This window comes from Oncorhynchus tshawytscha, linkage group LG06, assembly GCF_018296145.1.
Source record: "Oncorhynchus tshawytscha isolate Ot180627B linkage group LG06, Otsh_v2.0, whole genome shotgun sequence".
Lineage (NCBI taxonomy): Eukaryota > Metazoa > Chordata > Actinopteri > Salmoniformes > Salmonidae > Oncorhynchus > Oncorhynchus tshawytscha.
This window is the reverse complement of record NC_056434.1, coordinates 26,119,392-26,138,208: the sequence shown is the minus strand read 5'-3', so window position 1 is coordinate 26,138,208 and position 18,817 is coordinate 26,119,392. Positions and strand designations below refer to the sequence as shown.

The window sequence follows — 18,817 nt, the reverse complement described above, 5'->3', positions numbered from 1 at the left end:
CCAGAAAGCCCTGTTAAAGACTCCCACATTGTACTGTCACAAGCCTGGAGAGTTCATGTTATATTTATGTTGCCTACAGCGGATTCTCTGTTCTGTTCTGTTCAGCTGAACTCTTGCCAGCTCCGCTACGTCCCCCCTCCACAGACAATGTTACATCTCATTGGTTATGCCCTAGATAAGCTATTTTTATAGGAAATAATTATACATAACTGATTTAAATACTGCAAAGCCACACTCTTTTGTCTCGTTAGCGTGGTGTGTGTGGATGATGAGCACAAAGGTGAGAGCATAGAAAACATTTTGCCTCTAGTATCTTTTTAATAAATATGCATGGGAAAATAAACATTTGTTTACCAATATTTAATTTAATGTTTTTGGTCTATTAGGATTTATCCCTCTCCTCTGACTGTGTTAAACTCTAGCCAAATGTGCATAGAGGCATTTGTGTTATACCATTGTTCAGGTTCCCTAGCACAGTTTGGAGGGTTTGCAGGAGTGATTTCAGCTGCTCTACATGAGCAGGCCACTATGGACCAGAGCACAATAATGGTAATGATGATGAGGGGAGATTGGCGGAGGAGGGGGGTGGAGAGGGGTCCTGGTTGATGGGATAGTCATGCATCCATGTACTGTACATCAATTATGTCATCCATTTGTTAAGTAATAACTGTTTTCCTCATCTTTTCCCCCCACCTAGAATATTTAATTCAATCCTTGACTTCTGTGTTAATACACATTCAAAGGGATTTCTGCTTCCCATACTGTGTTATGTGTGTTTTTGGTGTATGTTTATCTTATGCAGGGGCCAGGCAGCCAGTGAAAAGGGGAAGAGGAGGGAGTGGCAAGGATGACAGCACTCCAGCGAAAATGATTTTCTGATGAGCTGCAACACTCCCACGACATCAGCTCTCTGTAGGGAGTCGTCTCCTAATTTCCTCCATCCATAATAAAAAGAGCTACATTAAACATTGCCATTAGTGCCAGCAATTTGTTTTATTCTCAACAGAAATAAATGTTATCTGTGGCGGACAAACTTAACCCAATTAAAGCCCATTGTGCAGAGGGGCCTGATGCTGAGGAACGACGGAACAGCGGCACAGCCAAGCCGACCAAAAACGTCAAGAAAAAAAGAGAGAAAGAGGAGCATGTTTTTGCCAAATACAGTGGAGAAAAAGAGAAATCTCTTGAAGAATGGATGGAAACACTAAATACATGGCCTTTTATCTCTCTTTACTGTGTCAGAGTGGGTGACTAATATCATGCATACACTACATACCACATATACACAAATACATGCAGACTTATAGCACGTTTCCCCTCAATATTAAATACCATTAAATGAAATGTACCCAACAGAACTGTGCTCAATCAGAATCTAGTGGCTTTCTTATAGGCATTTAGTCACATTTAAATGAGAAGGGGGCTTTCAATCTAGACACAAAGCCACCTACCCCAAATCACTCAACCCCACCCATAGATACCCACACATTGGAGTGTTAATTGTTGTGATAACACCTTCCAATAACGGGTCTAATTATCAACATGTTTGGCTGTTAGAGTGCTTACCTGGCACTCATCTGTGGCGATGGGGGGGGTCAGAGCTGGAGGATCCTAATGAAGATCTCATTCTCAGCAGCACACACAGGCCCAGTTTGGGGTTAAGGTAATTTAGAAACAAGTCCCATTAAGAGCCAACTGCAGATCAGATCCTGTGAATTCTGACACAGTGGTGCCAGGAATAGTCATAGTGATACATTTTGATTGATATCCAATTGTGAAGCTAAAGCAGAAAGTAAACGTATAAGGCTTTACAGGGAGGGCGGTGTTGCTGTGCATCTACGTTTTCTCAACGTGATTACTTACTGTACATAGGCTACATGTGCAAAGACATGGGTAAGAAGTTCTCAGTATGTGTGCAAAAAGATTGCCAGATCAACTGTTTGAATACAATCTGTCTGTCTGATTATCCATGTTTCAGTCTAGCCATTCAACTGATTTATAGGATGTTGTTTTTCCCTTATCCCACAAAGCTCCAATCAACATTTCTCAGCTGGTGAAATGAAGCATAAACAGTTCTCCATTACTTTGAGAGTAGATGGATTCTTCACAGCTGCAGCCGAGGGCCTGTGATCAGGAGTTGGGAGACAAAAACAACTGGAGAACATGCCTGACCACACACGTCCACCCACTCACAGTGACTGTATGCCACACTCAATCCTAAACAGAACACTACATCACAACCACCTAACACAACCACCTACTAACACAACTTAACCATGATCGAATTAATTGGATTTGTTCCGATATTTCAAAACAGAAATAATTGTGTACCGTTTGACATTTTCCTGCATTGTTAGGAGTTAGTAACAGAAGCATTTGGCTGCACCCACTAAGTCTGCTATACTGTGTACACGACCTATCAACTTTGATTTGAGGTGTGCATCCTGTAAGACACACTGCCAAAGGACAAAACAAACAGGGTAGATATTTGATTTTCACTTTGCAAGCATTGTACAATCGACAATGTACTGGAAATACATGTCTGAATCTTAGCCGACAAGGTCTTTCTTTCTCAACATTGTTGTAGGATATCAGCCATTTCTCTGAAAATAGTTATTTGTTTCACACTTTGAATAGAGCCACCACTACTGTTATTAGACATCTATTGCGTATGCCTACATAGAAAACTCAATGGTGTACACTTTGACATGAAGCGCAATATGAAATGGATGAAAATTGAATTCAAGAGGAATTGATTTAATTTTCAAAAAGTCTGGCACCTTTATCTGTCTCAGAACACTTTCAGTAACAAGATTATTTCCTTTAATCTTAATAATCAATTCAGTGAGGTGCTTCGTTCGCTTAAACTGACACAGAATAAGAAATTACTAAGGAAACAATCTCATGCAAAACAACATTACAGGCTTGTGGCAAAAACAAAGAAAACATAACTGGGACTTCCGATTCAAATAAATTGATTGTAGCCTTTCAATGTCAGAGAAGACAAAACACATTTGATATTAGCGATGCAGTGGTTTCAAAGATGATAGTTGAATGGATCTATAGCACCATCTAGTGATAAGTACAACAAATTGTCTGAAGTTACATCAGACCACTGCCAAGGTTGGCTTAGATACACACAGTAGCTCATGTTTTATATAGTACTGTGTATGTAAAAAAAAAAAAAAAACACAATAACTTCTTCATTTTCATGGGCACATTATACGGAGGGTTCCCAATAGGAAACAGCTGCCAGAAACTGTTTAGTCACACCTTTTATACTGTCCTAAACACTGAGTGATGGTTGGTGCTACATTTTTTATTTGATCATGGGAGATAACACAGAAAAAGGAATTAACATTAAGTTCTCTAAAACAGCATTAATTTCTCTCAGACCGCCAACTTAAAAAGCTACAATGGAATGTTTTATTCTAATAAAAAACCTGTAGAAAATATTTTAAAATAGAGCCTAAGAAACTGAGTTATTGTTAACTAGCTAATTTTACTCCAGTATCATTACCAATTTACTTAGTTAACAAAATAAATATTGAAGTCGATAAACACATGCTCATTCCTGCTCCTGAACATATCACCTTCATATTTATCACGAGATTAAAATGTCATTATATTTGTCACATGCGCCAAATAAAACAGGTGCAGACTTTACCATGAATTTCTTACTATGTTCTTAAGTTGATCGCATACTGGCATCATATCCTCTTAGGAAAAATCCAAAGACAGACCATTGAGCAAAGATCCAAAGACAGACCATTGAGTGTGATGAGATGATCGCAAAAGATATGAGATTGATTTGCCTTTAATCTATTGTTTATTGTAATATTTGATAGCCAATTTTCAGATAAAAACTAATAACAGATAAATGAAAAAAAAAAAAAGAATTTGAGAATGCAATAAAAAAAAAAGTCATGTTCTGACTTGGCTCCTGAACATCGTTGTGGGTCAACTCAAACACTCATAAAAATTGAGCTCTGAACTCCCAAATAGTCAAATAAAACCAACATTCCATTTCAGCTTGCTAAACTATGGATGCAGAGACTATCTATACAGGGCTCTGAGATGAGGAGTGGTAGTGTGGGGTCCTGAGAGAGCAGCAGCAGGGCACTGAGCTGAAGGAGATCCCACTCCTCAGGCCAGTATGACAGTGTTTCCTGATCAGCGCTAATGCTTTCTGCTGTCTGTCCATGGTGGTCTAGAGGTGTTCTTCTCTCAGCGCCTGGGTGTGTTAGGGTGTGGAGGCAGACCACCTGATCAGACAGGAGACAGGAACATGATTGGATTAAATGTACAATAGTTTTGTGGATATTGACATGTTATAGAAATGCTACTGTTGTATTGTACTGTAATGTGTTGCTGACCCCTGCCTAAGACGACAAGAGGGAAAACTCTAGAACAAAAGTTGGCCGTGCAGTCAACAACGTGCTTGGTGTTGAAGAGCAGTGACAATTCAACATGTAGAAGCATTGGGAAATTAAAAGAAAATAATGTCTGATGTTTTGTGGTCCGAGGCGCTAGGACTGCCACCCGCTGCTTTTAAGTACACTCTGATGCTCTGGTCCAAGGCTCTTAGTGAGCCTAACCTAAGATGACACGTGAAGGGCATGAAATAGTAGAACAGTAAAGCATGTGACTAACCTGGACAGGGGAGCAGCCCAGGCTGGGGTCCCATGTGAAGGCTCTTCAGTGAGGGTGGGGCTCCTCTGGGGCCGTGTGGGGGCATGGGGCCACTCTGTGGAAGACCACGGGGGGGAGGGGGCCCTCGGGGGGGAGGGGGCCCATGGTGGTGTGGGGGTCCTCGAGGTAGTGGACCGTGGGGGCCATGAGTGGGACGATGAGGTAGCCCCTGTCCCTGGTGCATGGACAGCAGTGGAGGGGGCTTGGTCTTGGGGTATGAGCCTAAGAAAACAGACCAGAGAGACTGTCAACACTTACATATACAAGCATAGCCATAACAAGTGACTCATGAGTGATTGATTTTAACATTCCCATCTGATATCGATCCCATCTGCCCTGCAGAACATTTCTATTTTCGAGAATGGTAACTCACCTGGAGTCATGAGGGGGGTGACAGGGTGCTCTCCCATCCCAGGGGGTGGCTCTCTGCCATGAGGGCCTGAGGGGGTGGGTAGCAGCGGTGGAGGTTTACCTAAACCAGGAGGCAACATCTTCTTCCTCTCAGGCCGGGGGCCATCACCAGTCTCAGACGTGGCTGGGAAAGAGAAAACATTAGAACAACCCTTTATAAGAGTGTATAACATCCTAAAAATAGACAAATTATAAGTCAGCATTGTCACTTTAGTATCTAAGAATCCTGTATTTCCATTAACAAATTGCAATGTATGGTGTAGTTAGAGACAACGAACAATCACATAAATTCTTAGAAAAAAAAGGAGATTTCATTTGCCGTCCTAAATAAAAAAGCTTGTACTGTGCATAAAGACTATGGACACTATGGTTGTGTGGCTGCACCTTGCAGATGGTCCTGGCGGTTGCGAAGATACTCCGCGATGGTACTCAGCTCCTCGGGGTACAGGTGAACTCCCTCGGCCAGGAAGAAGAGCAGCTGGCGGGTGTCAGAGGGCACAGCATGCCTCTCCACTTTCTCTCTCTCCAGGTAGTCATCCACCAGCTCGGCCGCCCGCGCCCCTGTTTCTGCAGGGTCCTTCTGCTGCGTCCGCTCCCCAAGCCCACGGCCATATTCCGCCATCACAAAGTCCATGGCATGGTCCTTGGGCATGTTGCGGTGGACTAGTAGAGGGGTTTGAAGGTTAAAAGTTAAGACATTAACTTATATAATCATACAGGAGGTCTTGCTCTGATATGTCCCACTTCTTTCAGACAAGTTTATTTTGATATGGGGTTTTACTTTGGGGTTGAGTGAAAATGCAATGCAATTTGTGTTCAAAACAGTTCATATTGCATTAATATGTATTAATCAGTAATAAATTAACACATTTTAAACAATGTTTTTAATACATATACTTTGAATACTGGTATTATATATTTGATAAGGTGAATGTTACTTTGATGTACAGCAAATATGTATTTTTTGGTATGTTTTATGCATAAAAGTTGAAAAGGGTTAGTTATCCATTTGTGCATAAATACTAACCACACAGTATTATTTCACTATACAGATTTTGCATGACATGCAGTATCGCTTCAAGGATAACATTTTATGTGGATTAAGGAAAGGCATCTTTGAGGATCATTTGAGAGTTGAGGATTATGTACTTCAGTTCCAGAGAACATTTTTAATATTATATAGGTCCATAACCACACATGTGCTGAACAGGAAAAAGTTCATATTAAATAACAATTTTACTTATTAAATAGTATTTGTTGATAATATTTAAAGAAATACAAGCATATGGCCTGTTCATGATTTAGCTGTTATGATTTAGATTCTACCATTATTGATATAAATGCCTTAGGCTATATAATGTATATGATGTATCCGCCTAGTAATAGCCCTACATGTCTAGGATAGGTCAAATTAAAGTAATACATCATTGAGACAAAAACATTTTTTGAACATCATTTGAAGCTGTAAAGTTGCTTGTTCACTGGTAAGTGGACGGTCTGGCCACCCTCAATGTACACAAACAGCTTCTTCCTGTTGCACGATTGGTTCTCGTTCTCAGAGGTACGAACAGCAATACTGCTTCTTTTACAAAAAATATATATAAATTGTACTCATTTATTTCAGGTATTTTTAAGTCTTATTCCCCCGAAATCAAAATGATTTAAGTGATAAGGCCTGAGAAGCCATGGTTTGGAGGATATATTGGCATGGGTATTAAGCCTGATATAAAATGCTGCATAGTACACCTTTAAGAAGCTATTCAATAGTAGTTTAAAAAGACATTAAAAAAAGGTTAAAAATATATATAAATAATACAATGTAATTTTTTTTGTCATCTGCTAGTTTGACATTTCCTGAGGATTTATATCAAGCAATGAATACTTTTTCTAGTGTGACTGATATGTGCATACAGTACCAGTCAAAAGTTGACACCTACTCATTAAAGTGTTTCTTTTTTACTATTTTCTACATTGTATAATAATAGTGAAGACATCAAAACTATGAAACACCACATATGGAATCATATAGTAACCAACAAAGTGTTAAACAAATCTAAATATATTTTATATTTGAGATTCTTCAAAGTAGCCATCCTTTGCCTTGATGAAAGCTTTGCACTCTTGGCATTCTCTCAATCAGCTTCACCTGGAATGCTTTTCCAACAGTCTTAATTAAAGGAGTTCCCACATATGCTGAGCATTTGTTGGCTGCTTTTCCTTCACTCTGCAGTCCAACTAATCCCAAACCATCTCAATTGGGTTGAGGTTGGGTGATTGTGGAGGCCAGGTCATCTGATGCAGCACTCCATCACTCTCCTTCTGGTCATATAGCCCTTACACAGCCTGGAGGTGTGATGGGCCAACATCCTATTGAAAAAGAAATCATAGTCCCACTAAGCCCAAACCAGATGGGATGGTGTATCGCTGCAGAATGCTGTGGTAGCTGTGGTTGAGTGTGCCTTGAATTCTAAATAAATCACAGACCGTGTCACCAGCAAAGCACCGCCACATCATCACACCTCCTCCACGCTTCAAGGTAGGAACTACACATGCAGATATCATCCGTTCACCTACTCTGCATCTCAAAGACATGGCGGTTGGAACCAAAAATCTCAAATTTGGACTCATCAGACCAAAGGACAAATTATCACCGGGCTAATGTCCACTGCTCGTGTTTCTTGGCCCAAGCAAGTCTCTTCTCCTTATTGGTGTCCTTTAGTAGTGGTTTCTTTGCCGCAATTTGACCATGAAGGCCTGATTCACGCAATCTCCTCTGAACAGTTGATGCTGAGATGGGTCTGTTACTTGAACTCTGTAAAGCATTTATTTGGGCTGCAATTTCTGAGGCTGGTAACTAATGAACTTATCCTCTGCAACAGAGGTAACTCTTGGTCTTCCTTTCCTGCGGCGGTCTTCATGAGAGTTTCATCATAGCGCTTGATGGTTTTTGCGAATGCACGTGAAGAAACTTTGAAAGTTCTTGAAATATTCTGGATTGACTGACCTTCATATCTTCAAGTAATGACAGACTGTCATTTCTCTTTGCTTATTGGAGCTGTTCTTACCATAATATGGACGTGGTGTTTTACCAAATAGGACTAACACCCCTACCTTGTCACAACACAACTGATTGGCTCAAACGCATTAAGGAGGAAAGAAATTCCATAGATTAACAAGGCACACCTGTTCATTGAAATTCATTCCCGGTGACTACCTTATGAAGCTGGTTGAAAGAATTCCAAGCGTGTGCAAAGCTGTCATCAAGGCAAAGGGTGGCTACTTTGAAGAATCTCAAATATATTTTGATTTGTTTCCCACTTTTTTGGTTACTACATGATTCCATATGTTTTTCATAGTGGTCTTCACTATTATTATACAATGTAGAAAATAGTAAAAATTAACAAAAACCCTTGAATGAGTAGGTGTGTCCAAACTTTTGACAGGTACTGTATATATATATGTCAGTATTATTTCAAACCTAAATTAATATTAAGTTTAATGTGAAAGCCTCTGAATAGAACTGTGAACTGCTGAGTACTCAACTACAGAATTAAACTAAAATCACCATAGGCCTAATATTATATATCACCCTTAAATTATCTAAATTAAAAAAGATTTTATCAGGAGTGTGAGACTTGGTATTGTTGCTCTTTTAGATATACATTTTTAATTGTTTAGTTAGAAGGGGCCAGGTGACTGTGGGGGACTTACTTTTGAGGGATTCTGAAAATATGATTACTGTGCACGAGGACAGAGCTACGTTAGTCTGTTCGACGAGAATACATAAGGGGGAACCGTCGGAGCGGACATCTTGTAGGGCCCGGGTCAGGCCCGACTCCGCCTGCAGGTAAATCATTTCCACCGAGAGGCCACGGTCCTGCAAACAGTGGCCTATAGATTTGGGGTAATCCCTTTGAAAGAAGAGAAGAAAGCTGGTTATTGACTTCTGCACACAAACGAGGGGTGCGCAGGCATGTCGTGTGAGAGGAGAGCAGCACCGCTGTGCTGTGGCAGCATGTCCAGGCCTGGCTTCAATCAACCACAAAGACACCTCAACTGAATCACAACTCCTATCAAGGTGTAGTTAAGTGACCAGTGAAGAGCAGGATAACCTGGTATATCCATTAGACTTGGGCGGTATAACGTATACTGGGGGTATTTGGAAAAAACCATGCGATATCAATACATTTGAATATTTGTAGGTACTTTTTTTGTTTGTTAATACCTGCAGTCAACTTGTACAATACTTTAGGAGATAAAGCAGAATGCGTTCATCATTTCACCTGTCACATTATGAAGCTTACCATACTTCCCCAGAATAGTTGATCCAGTCATGTGTGTGTTTGTAAATAGCACAATGGGAGCTAGTGAGTCCATAGCTTTCTATATCGGTGAGTCTCTGTTGTGCAGCACACGAGGTGAAGTTACACTTCTATGCAATTCACTAGTAAATGTTTGCCATCAGATATCTTATAAAAAGCTTTCTGTCAGTAGTCAGAGCTCTGAATGAGTCCTGTACAGTTGCTGTTTTTCCCCTGTGCTTCCTAATAGCTTTTCTCCTGCGTTCTTCTCCCCTGTGCTCCGTGTACACATGCTGCTGTCCCTTCAGAAAAGCATGTATCACAACTTTGTTCATTTGAACAATGTATCTCATTCACTTTTGCTTGTAAATCTCAACACTCACCGAAATGTACATTCTGTAGCTATGAGCTATGCTTGTATAACTGTGCTGGATTTGCAATTCGTTTGTTAATTTTTCGCTCGTTAGCATATACTAAAAGCGTCTTATGAGATTTCGCTATTAGTTTGTGCAAATTTTTAGTAGTCTGGTAACAGAGGCCCAATGGGCTTCTCTTGTGATTTTAGCACCCCCTTGTGTGCTATGCCGGTAATACCGTAAATCACGGGATGAGAGAAGGGAAGGTATGGCAATATGAAAATCTGGATACCGCCCAAGCCTAATATCCATAGGCCTAATATTATAAAAATGTATGTGATAAGGTGATTAAATCCAGCCTGCTGTGAGTTCTTTCTGTTGATGTGCATTTTGTATTTAAATATGCTTATAAACATAAATTAATCTACAGTATTGAAAGAGCATGAACAGTATTGACCAGTGACAATCTTCATTGAACCCACAGTCACTACTGTGTGTGTAACATACAATATGTTGAGGAAGGTGGGACAGTGATGTCTCAAAGCCCACAACAGGTACACATCATAACACTTGTGATGAATGTTTAAAACGCTGCTTCAGTAAAAACACGACTGTCAATTAACACAGCACTTATTCAATTTCTCCACAAAACAGCATCTTTTGGCACCAGTTTTTAGTTTGTAGGTCTTTTCTTCTCAGAGAAAGTATCAGCAATACGTTTAGGCAGGGGTGAGCATTTCAAAAGACGGAAGTTGAATGTGTCGTGTCCACAAGGATCAAGATGAGCGTGAGTTAACAGTATAAAGATGTAAGTTGCATAGGTCATCCGGGTTTACATGATAACACTGAGAAAACATAACTTTATAGCACACTATGAAGAAAAGGGAAAAAGATCAGCCGATAGTGTTATTATTACTACACTGGGCATTTTTTGGTAGGCTATATTCAAATGTAACATTGTTACATTTTATGTGAGTGTTGCAATAACACTTTTGAGCAGGGAATTGAATAGGTTTGCTAGGGGTAGACATGGCAAGTGTTTTATGGGGAGCATACAATCATTTAAAAATGGCAGCAATTCCATCCTGTTACTACTATTTACAGGTGTAAGTAGCTACCAAAGCAGTGCTAAAGCAGGCTACTTACAGTATGAAATTAAAACAAGTTAGCCTTTCTTTGTAACATAACTTATTTTTTTTAAAGGCAGAGTGAACCCATGGAGGTCAATGGACCTTCAGTCTCTTCGATTGCTGCAAGAACTGGACAACTTCTACATTTTCTTCAGAGATGGTTATAAAAGCTTCATTCCGTTTCATGAGTTTGGATGGCTAACTCATCTATCCCATTTCATGAAATATATGAACGGGTGAAAAGTAGAGTTAAATACACATGTATTACGTGACACATTCCAGAAAAGTGTGTACAATATTCACTGTCAGACCGATGATGATCAGATTAAGAATTGAGAGTGCACTTTGAACAACGCATTGCATGACTGTTTACAACAAAAAGTGATGTTCTCCAAGAGGTTTTTTGTTTTCATAACACATTGTGTTATGTTTTTGTTGATTGTTCTGTAGTGTCTGTGGTGAATGTCTGGATTCATGTTTTTGATGGTTATGTCAAGAATCAACCAAATATGTATCTTCAACGAATCAAGTTGGCATATTATGGTATATCGAACAATCCCTAATAGAGTTATTCAAGTTTAATTAACTGGGCGCAATTTGAACCAAAATCTGGCTTCACAGGAGATGTTGATATGGTGAATCTCCTTTAAGCCGAGGATGGTGCAATTTATATTTTTTTAAGCAGAGAGAGTTTGAATTTCTGCATGTGAAGAAACTAATTTATAAGTGATTGCAAGGAAAACAAAAACTACTACAAGTCTTGGGGGGGGACTGATTCATAAAACAGGGGGGCAGTTTTCTACAAGTAGATGTAAAAGAAAAATGTTCAGTCAACCTGGAGAGACAGACATGAGTAGTATGGAAGTTTATGTAAGTGTGTAAAAAACAAACAAAAAAGAACAGCAGTAGCATTTGGCCCGTTTAGAGAAGCTAAAACAATAGTTTTACATTTACCTCAGTCAATCTTACAATTGACTTCAGTTTAGTTTCCAGGTTGTTGCCATTCCTACATAGTTCTTCTTGGCAATTACAGTTAAATTCCCACACAAGTAATCCCCAACAGGTGTATGGGTATTTTAATTCCTTTTCAGACAACCACCACAGTTGCTGAATTCTCCATCCTCACTCCTGGAGAAACACACATGCACCTCCCCTTACAAGGGCATAGAAAATATTGCCGAAAGGAAAATCCAAAACGCATAAATACCCTATTTTCTTAAAAGGTGAGCTACTCACGTGCTCTGGTTGCTCACAGACAGAACCACACAGTCGGCAGGTGTCTTCTCCTGGAGTTGCTTATAGAACCGCTGGTAGAGGGAGCTACGTTTGTCAGCTGCATTGTAAACTTTGGGAGAAGCTGAGAAGGGAGAGAAGACATTTTCTAAACAGGTTGTTGGCAAATACATTTATTTAGTTGACAGACCGACCACATAAGAGAAATGTGATCTTACCATTTTGTTGATGTTGATATCCTTCATAGTCCATGTTGTTACCGGAGTAGTCATGCTGTTGGTCCAACTCCTCGTAACTGAAAGTAACACAACAAAAACCTCACTAGGCTTTGTAGCATTTGTTCACCCCTTTCTCCACCCTACACACAGGTGTGCCTACTTTATTCTTCAGATGGAGCAGACATCATAACAAGTATTTGGCATTAGCAGATTATGGTACATATTCACAAACCATTTGATTGCATGTTTTGACACACCACCTCACCACACAGCATCATGACCCTCAAACTAGCCTTTTTAGAATACTAGAGTGAAATACTTACACACTAACATGCAGGCTCAGCATTCCCCAACTGTCCCATTAAAATTCAGAATGTTGAAACAAACTTCATTTCAACTTACTTTACCGGTTGTCTGCCGATTTTGTCCCCATGTCGGAGGTAAATTGGATACAAAATATCCACAGGGAACTGTTATCAACCAGAACTTCAGTACGCTGGTCTGTATAGTTTGTATTTCCGTTTTTTATTTTGAATAATGATGCAATTCGCAGGGTGACAAACACTTGCACAATATGGCCAATATTGCTAGAAAAGTGCGTTGGTCAACGACATTCGGATATTGTTTACATGTTGTGCATCACATGCAATGCGTCAACAGATTGAAAATACAAGTGACAGAAACTACCGGCAATGTAGGGTAAACAACACTTTCCTGTGGATACCCTAACTCCACCTACCGCCAGACGGACCAGCAGCATGCACAACCGGTAATGGAAGTGTAAATATAATTTATTCAACATTCTGCTTGTAGAGACTATCGTGTCTTTAATTATATATATATATATATTTTTTACAGAGACTTGTTTCAGACTGATATCCGCGGAACTAGCCAACTACACTCCACAATTTATGATGGAGTTGAGCGGCAACTAGTGTGGGTGGACTTGAGCTCCGAAATCAGAAAAAAGTAAATAAAAAGAAAATAGCCTGCATTTACACGTCCTGTAGAGTTGAGTTTAGTCCACTACCCTCAAAACCTGCCATGAACATTTATCAACAGTCAATCAAGGAATGTTGACTAGCTAGCTAACTTAGGGTGTGTTCGTAAATTCACTCTGGCTATCTAATCTGACTTCAGAGCAGTCTCGTCTGAGTCTGTCAGAGCGCAGATTAACTAATCAATTTACGAACGCACAACACCCGTCGAATATAACCGGTGTCAGTAAAAGTCAGAAACAAAAAGGAAATACATTGTTGTTAGCAGCACAGTTAGTCACCAACGCCCTAGTTAACATGAAAACAGCCTAACCAGCTTGGCTAGGGCGAGTAAAATGGTCAGGGTGAGGTGTTCTCTCATTTGTGTCTGAATATAGCTAGCAAGCTAGACAACTTTAGCCAGTTAGCTTGGGTGCTTGACTGCCGTTGTGAGGTCAGAAAACTCAGATCAACCCTACTCCCCCGTCAGAGCGTCGAGTGTGCACTGGGAACACTCAGAGAGTGAAACACTCAATTTACAAACAGAGAATCTGACAACATTCTGAATTTACAAAATGCCCAGAGCGTACTCTAGCACTCCAGAGTAAAATTTACAAAGCCACCCTTTGTTAGCTGCATTGTTAACTACCTCTCAGAATCCTTGTGGTCGTCGGTCCGGTCTTCTCTCACTGGGTATGGTGCTGGTCTTCGAAAAGGCCGAAGAGGTTTAACACTGCTGAAGGAGATTTACAGTTAGCCAGCTATTAGCATCACAGCCATAAGTACGTGGGCGGAGCAAGGAATGGAGATTGACCCATTTGACTGGAGCGCAGAGCGAGTTTCCCCCCCAAAGGCTGGAGCGTCGGACTTCTTGCCGCTCCAGTACCGTTCACTTCACAAGCTCAGGGCATGCCTGGCCCAGAATGCATTTGTAGGCCACTTGTGTGCCGTTACAGCCCCTTGCTTTAGCTACTGTCATGGACTTCGCTAAATATATTCATAAAGAAACAGGTGCAACACAGGTGCAAAATCAAGGTGACTTGATGAGGAGGACCAAAGATGAGGAGGACCAAGAGTGGGCGTGTGGTGATGTAGTGTCACCAACTAAAGAATCATTGTGGAATCTGAAAAGACATATCCCGAAAGCATGATGTGAACTATGTGCACATGCTAACATAAAAAAGGTAGGTAGCTGGCTGTGTAATTGTAGCAAAGTATTTATAAATAAAAAATGTGATCTCTTGAAAGTTTAGCTCATGTATTGTATTTCAATGACATGGGGTAAGACTGTACAGTGAAATAAGTATGCCCCAATGCAATTCTAAAGTATAATACATCCAGGGTGATTTCAACAGATTTTTTGTCAAATTAACAAATGATTGTCTTTTGTTGATTTTATAACATTCCAAACATGTTTAGCATGACTTATTCAATTATGGCATAATTCTACTACTTGTATTAATTTGCATCACTGTCAATGACATACGTATATTTTGAAGGCTAACTGCAAAGTCCACTATTGTGGCTAATACTTATTGTGGCTAACTTCTAAGAAGTGTCTTATAATTTAGGGTTATTTTAGATGCTGACACCTAGCTATATTGTTAGCTAGCTAACTACTACTGAAACAGATTATGTTTTGCTATCTTTTTGGGGAAGGACATTGTTTGCATCCATGAGCTAGATAGCTTATTAAAAAAAAAAAATGTTTTAATGGCCAGCACTGTAGGTGCGCGAGACAACTTTACCAGCATCATAACATTCATATCGACGAATCGTTATGACATATGAAACACCAGTGTGTTATAACTACGTAAAAAAAAAAAATCAATGTTTAATAACTACGTAAAAAAATTCATGAACGCGTTAAATGATTATGTGACGTGCAGTCCTATTCGGGTCCTGATTGGTCAACAAGCTTATTTGAGAAGTCAGATGGTGTTATTTGACATGTATCTTTTTTTGTCACACAAAGACCCAAACGATGGAACGAACCAGTTGGCTTGATTGTAAACCAAGATTTGTGTCGGGACTATATCGTGGAAGGATGAAATAACGTTTAATATAAATATGTCAATCATTATTTGAATATGTTAGTAACCTTTGTATAAATGTGATATTGCCCTCGAAACCGGTGTTTGTGGAGGAAATATTGGCACAGTTTGCCGGACGGCCCTCGAACCAACATTATCCGCCAAAAACCGGATTATCTAGCATTATATATTATAAGTAAGTCAACACCTATAAACGCAATTTAGAATATAATACAACAAAATGTTGTTTAAATGCTGAGCTTAATGTTCCTGCCAGTCTAGTGTGTCGGACTCGCAAATGAAAAAAATAAATAAATAGTTAAATAGGCTAATATAGCCTAAATTCATTTTCGTTCCTTCATAGGCTACCTGTCTGGCTCGCGACTTATTTAAAATGTTTATATACTGTTTAACAAAACATGTACAATAGCAAACCTATTTGAAATGATCAACGCTTCTAAGTCACCCTTTCATGTTTATTAAAATACATTTTCATTGAAATCATATGGGTTGGTTTCAATACTTCAAAACCAAATGGTAGGTCCATGTAGCCACACAAATAGATGGGGGTTGGTTAAATTGTGATTTAAATTTTAACAGCGAATTTGTCGCGGCAATATTTTTTCAACCCTGTGCAAGAGCAGTTTTTAGCAGTGTCGCTGGAGAGTACGTGGAGTTCCGTAGGAAAACGATTTCCGACCGCTCAACTCTGCTCACATACTATGAACATCTAACGTTAGCCATTCCTTTGTGGATAGCTGCGTTAGCTAGCTAAGCTAACAACGTTACACACACACCCACCCACAATACAATAGTTATCCGGTTAATTGGCTAGCTAGTTAGGCTCCAGATATGACTTCTGCTATAGGTAGTTTCATATCTAGCTAGTTAGCTAGCTAACCAGGCAAGAATGAGGCTGATTCAAGCTACGCTAGCTAGCCACTTACCCTCCATTTGGGTTGGGTTGAGGCCGTCTGCCGCTTGGTGCCCACGACGACATTGCACTTTCGTCAAGTGGGAATACCTCTAAATAAACCGTGGAAAATAAGTATTTGGCCAAACAGACGAATGATGGCTTGCTAGCTAACAGTGCGCCCTAACATAGGTTAAATAACCAGGCCGTATTGAAAAGGATCAAAACCGCAATGTATCATGTGGTACATTCGGACTGATCTACAAATAATAATGAATTGTTATTTATGACGCAAAGTGATTTATAAATCAGTCAATAGGCAGTCGTGTTGATGCTCTCGAACACAGCCACGGGCTTCTTCTTCTTCTTCTTCTTCTTCTTTAAATTTGAATTGGCAGATCGCAACCAACTGAAAGCTGCTTACATCGCCACCTACTGCACTGGAGTGTGAGACCTGTCACGGCCTCTTAAGTCATCAAGCCCTGTGTTTCCCGTCTACTGATCTGGAGTGTGAATTCTTTACACTTTGTGACACAAAAAGGGAAGGAAAAATGACTGGAAAAGGGCTCCTGTGCTCTCAAGTGGTCTAAGGCACTGCATCTCAGTGCAAGAGGTGTCACTACAGTCCCTGGTTCGAATCCAGGCTGTATCACATCTGGCTGTGATTGGGAGTCTCATAGGGCAGCACACAATTGGCCCAGCCTCGTCTGTGTTTGGCCGGGGTAGACTGTCATTGTAAATAAGAATTTGTTCTTAACTGACTTGCCTAGTTAAATAAAGGTTCAATAAAAAACACACACATATATATATATTAAAAAAGGGAAGAAACATTGCCCTACCAACTAACATACACCCATTACCTCACCACTATTCCACTACTTGGCCTTATCGGATCCTCAACCTGCCATTCTCTCCTTGGACACTTCTGATCTCCAACACTATGCACCATGGATACCCCGACAGTTAACACACAACTTTTTCCACTGATACTACACATTCCTCTGTTTCATGCCCTCCTGCACAATTCTCACATCTAGGAATTTCCCTCCTACACACTATTGCAACATGACCATAAGCTTGGCACCTAAAATACCGTAATGGGTTCGGGACAAAGGTTCTCACAGGATAACTGACACATCATAACTTGACCTTGTCAGATAAAGACTGCATCCAAACTCAGCAGGACAGACAGCATCTTCTCTGCTTCACCACGCTCTCCACCGAGTCTGTGTCGCACCAAATGGCGGGCGTCACAGACACTGGGAATCTTAAAAGAAACAGTCAGAGAGGAATAGGCGAAGCAAGATGACTGGGCCCAACATCTTCTCCAGTAGGTGTTGCTTTTTCATGTTTTTCACTCACCAAGCGAGGAGTTTTTGACATTATTGATTATAGTCTTCTGATAGAAAAACATATATATTATGGCTTTACACCCTCTGCTATATTGTGGATAAGGAGTTACCGGTTTAACAGAACACAGAAGGTGTACTTTCATAGAAGCCTCTCCAACATAATCCAGGTAGAATCAGGAATTCCCCAGGGCAGCTATCTAGGCCCCTTAAATTTTTCAATCTTTACTTATGGCATGCCACTGGCCTTGTGTAAAGCCAGAGTGGCTATATAAGAGGATGACTCAAAACTATACACGTCAGCTACTACAGCGAGTGAAATCACTGCAACGCTTAAGAGGTTTTATAAACTACTATCACACAGCTCGGACACCCATGCATACCAAATAAGACATGCCACCAAAGGTTTCTTCACAATCCCCAAGTCAAGAACAGACTATGGGAGGCCCACAGTACTACATAGAGCTATGGCTACATGGAACTCTATTCCACATCAGGGATAAAAATACACCCTATGGAACAGCAAGGACTGTGAAAAGACACATACAAGCAGAGACACACATGCACATGATAAGACACGCAATCTACACACATGTGCATATGGATGTTGTATTGTAAATATGTGGTGGTGGCCTGAGGGAACGCACTGAATGTGTTGGGCAAGGTGTTATGAAATGTAATGTCATATAGTATTTTAAACTGTATGTAACTGTCTTATGTTGCTGGACCCCAGGAAGAGCAGCAGCTCAGGGTTCCATAATAAATACAAATGAGTGTTGAATTTGGTTAACAAAAAATAAAATGGCTTACTTGCTACGTGTGGCTTATTTGATTGAATACAGGTTTCATCATGATTAGGTCTCACAGTCATGGGGCATTTATCTATGCATCTATCTATCTATTCATCCATCCAGATATTGTTATAATAACCATCATATCAAAGTAAACTTGGAGTCATGCGATGACATGTTGTGTGGTCCTCCCACTATGACCGGTCAGGAAAGTATGCAGTTTATTAGACTACAGACAAAATAAATCATGATGAACTTCACATGGTGGTGAAAGTGCAAAGTGATGTGCTTGATGCTCCTTTCCAATAAACGTCTAGGGTCTTATTCTGGTGACATGATAATCAATGCCAGGTCAATGGCGTAGAAGCTTCTTGGGACTATACCAGCCATCTCCTGAGGAAGTTGTTAATGTT

At 40.2% G+C, this 18,817-nt stretch overlaps 1 protein-coding gene across 2 annotated transcripts; it reads right to left on the bottom strand.

Annotated features, from left to right (window-relative positions):
- Nucleotides 1–2,736: 2,736 nt before the first annotated feature.
- Nucleotides 2,737–16,585, bottom strand: si:ch211-216l23.2 (uncharacterized protein LOC565061 homolog). 2 transcript variants are annotated; one of them, XM_024423438.2, is made up of 9 exons: nt 16,299–16,585; nt 13,968–14,054; nt 12,342–12,418; nt 12,127–12,247; nt 8,815–9,014; nt 5,488–5,766; nt 5,066–5,227; nt 4,654–4,914; nt 2,737–4,265 (listed from the first exon to the last, which is right to left on the bottom strand). In XM_024423438.2, the coding sequence occupies exons 1-9, from the start codon at nt 16,349–16,351 to the stop codon at nt 4,228–4,230; spliced, it is 1,278 nt and encodes a 425-aa protein (XP_024279206.1). In that variant the 5' UTR covers nt 16,352–16,585; the 3' UTR covers nt 2,737–4,227. The 2 variants fall into 2 exon arrangements, with proteins under 2 accessions (XP_024279206.1, XP_024279207.1); XM_024423439.2 differs by having other exon boundaries at nt 13,968–14,051; nt 16,299–16,583.
- Between the last annotated feature and the right edge of the window lie 2,232 nt (nt 16,586–18,817).

What these genes read in the sequence shown, in the direction of transcription:
- si:ch211-216l23.2 (XM_024423438.2), bottom strand. Translation starts at nt 16,351, where the DNA reads ATGTCGTCGTGGGCACCAAGCGGCAGACGGCCTCAACCCAACCCAAAT. An exon ending in ATATCAACATCAACAAAATG is followed by an intron (nt 12,248 to 12,341) that starts GTAAGATCACAT and finishes CTCCCTTCTCAG; the next exon opens with CTTCTCCCAAAGTTTACAAT. An exon ending in ATTTTCAGAATCCCTCAAAA is followed by an intron (nt 5,767 to 8,814) that starts GTAAGTCCCCCA and finishes CCCCTCTACTAG; the next exon opens with TCCACCGCAACATGCCCAAG.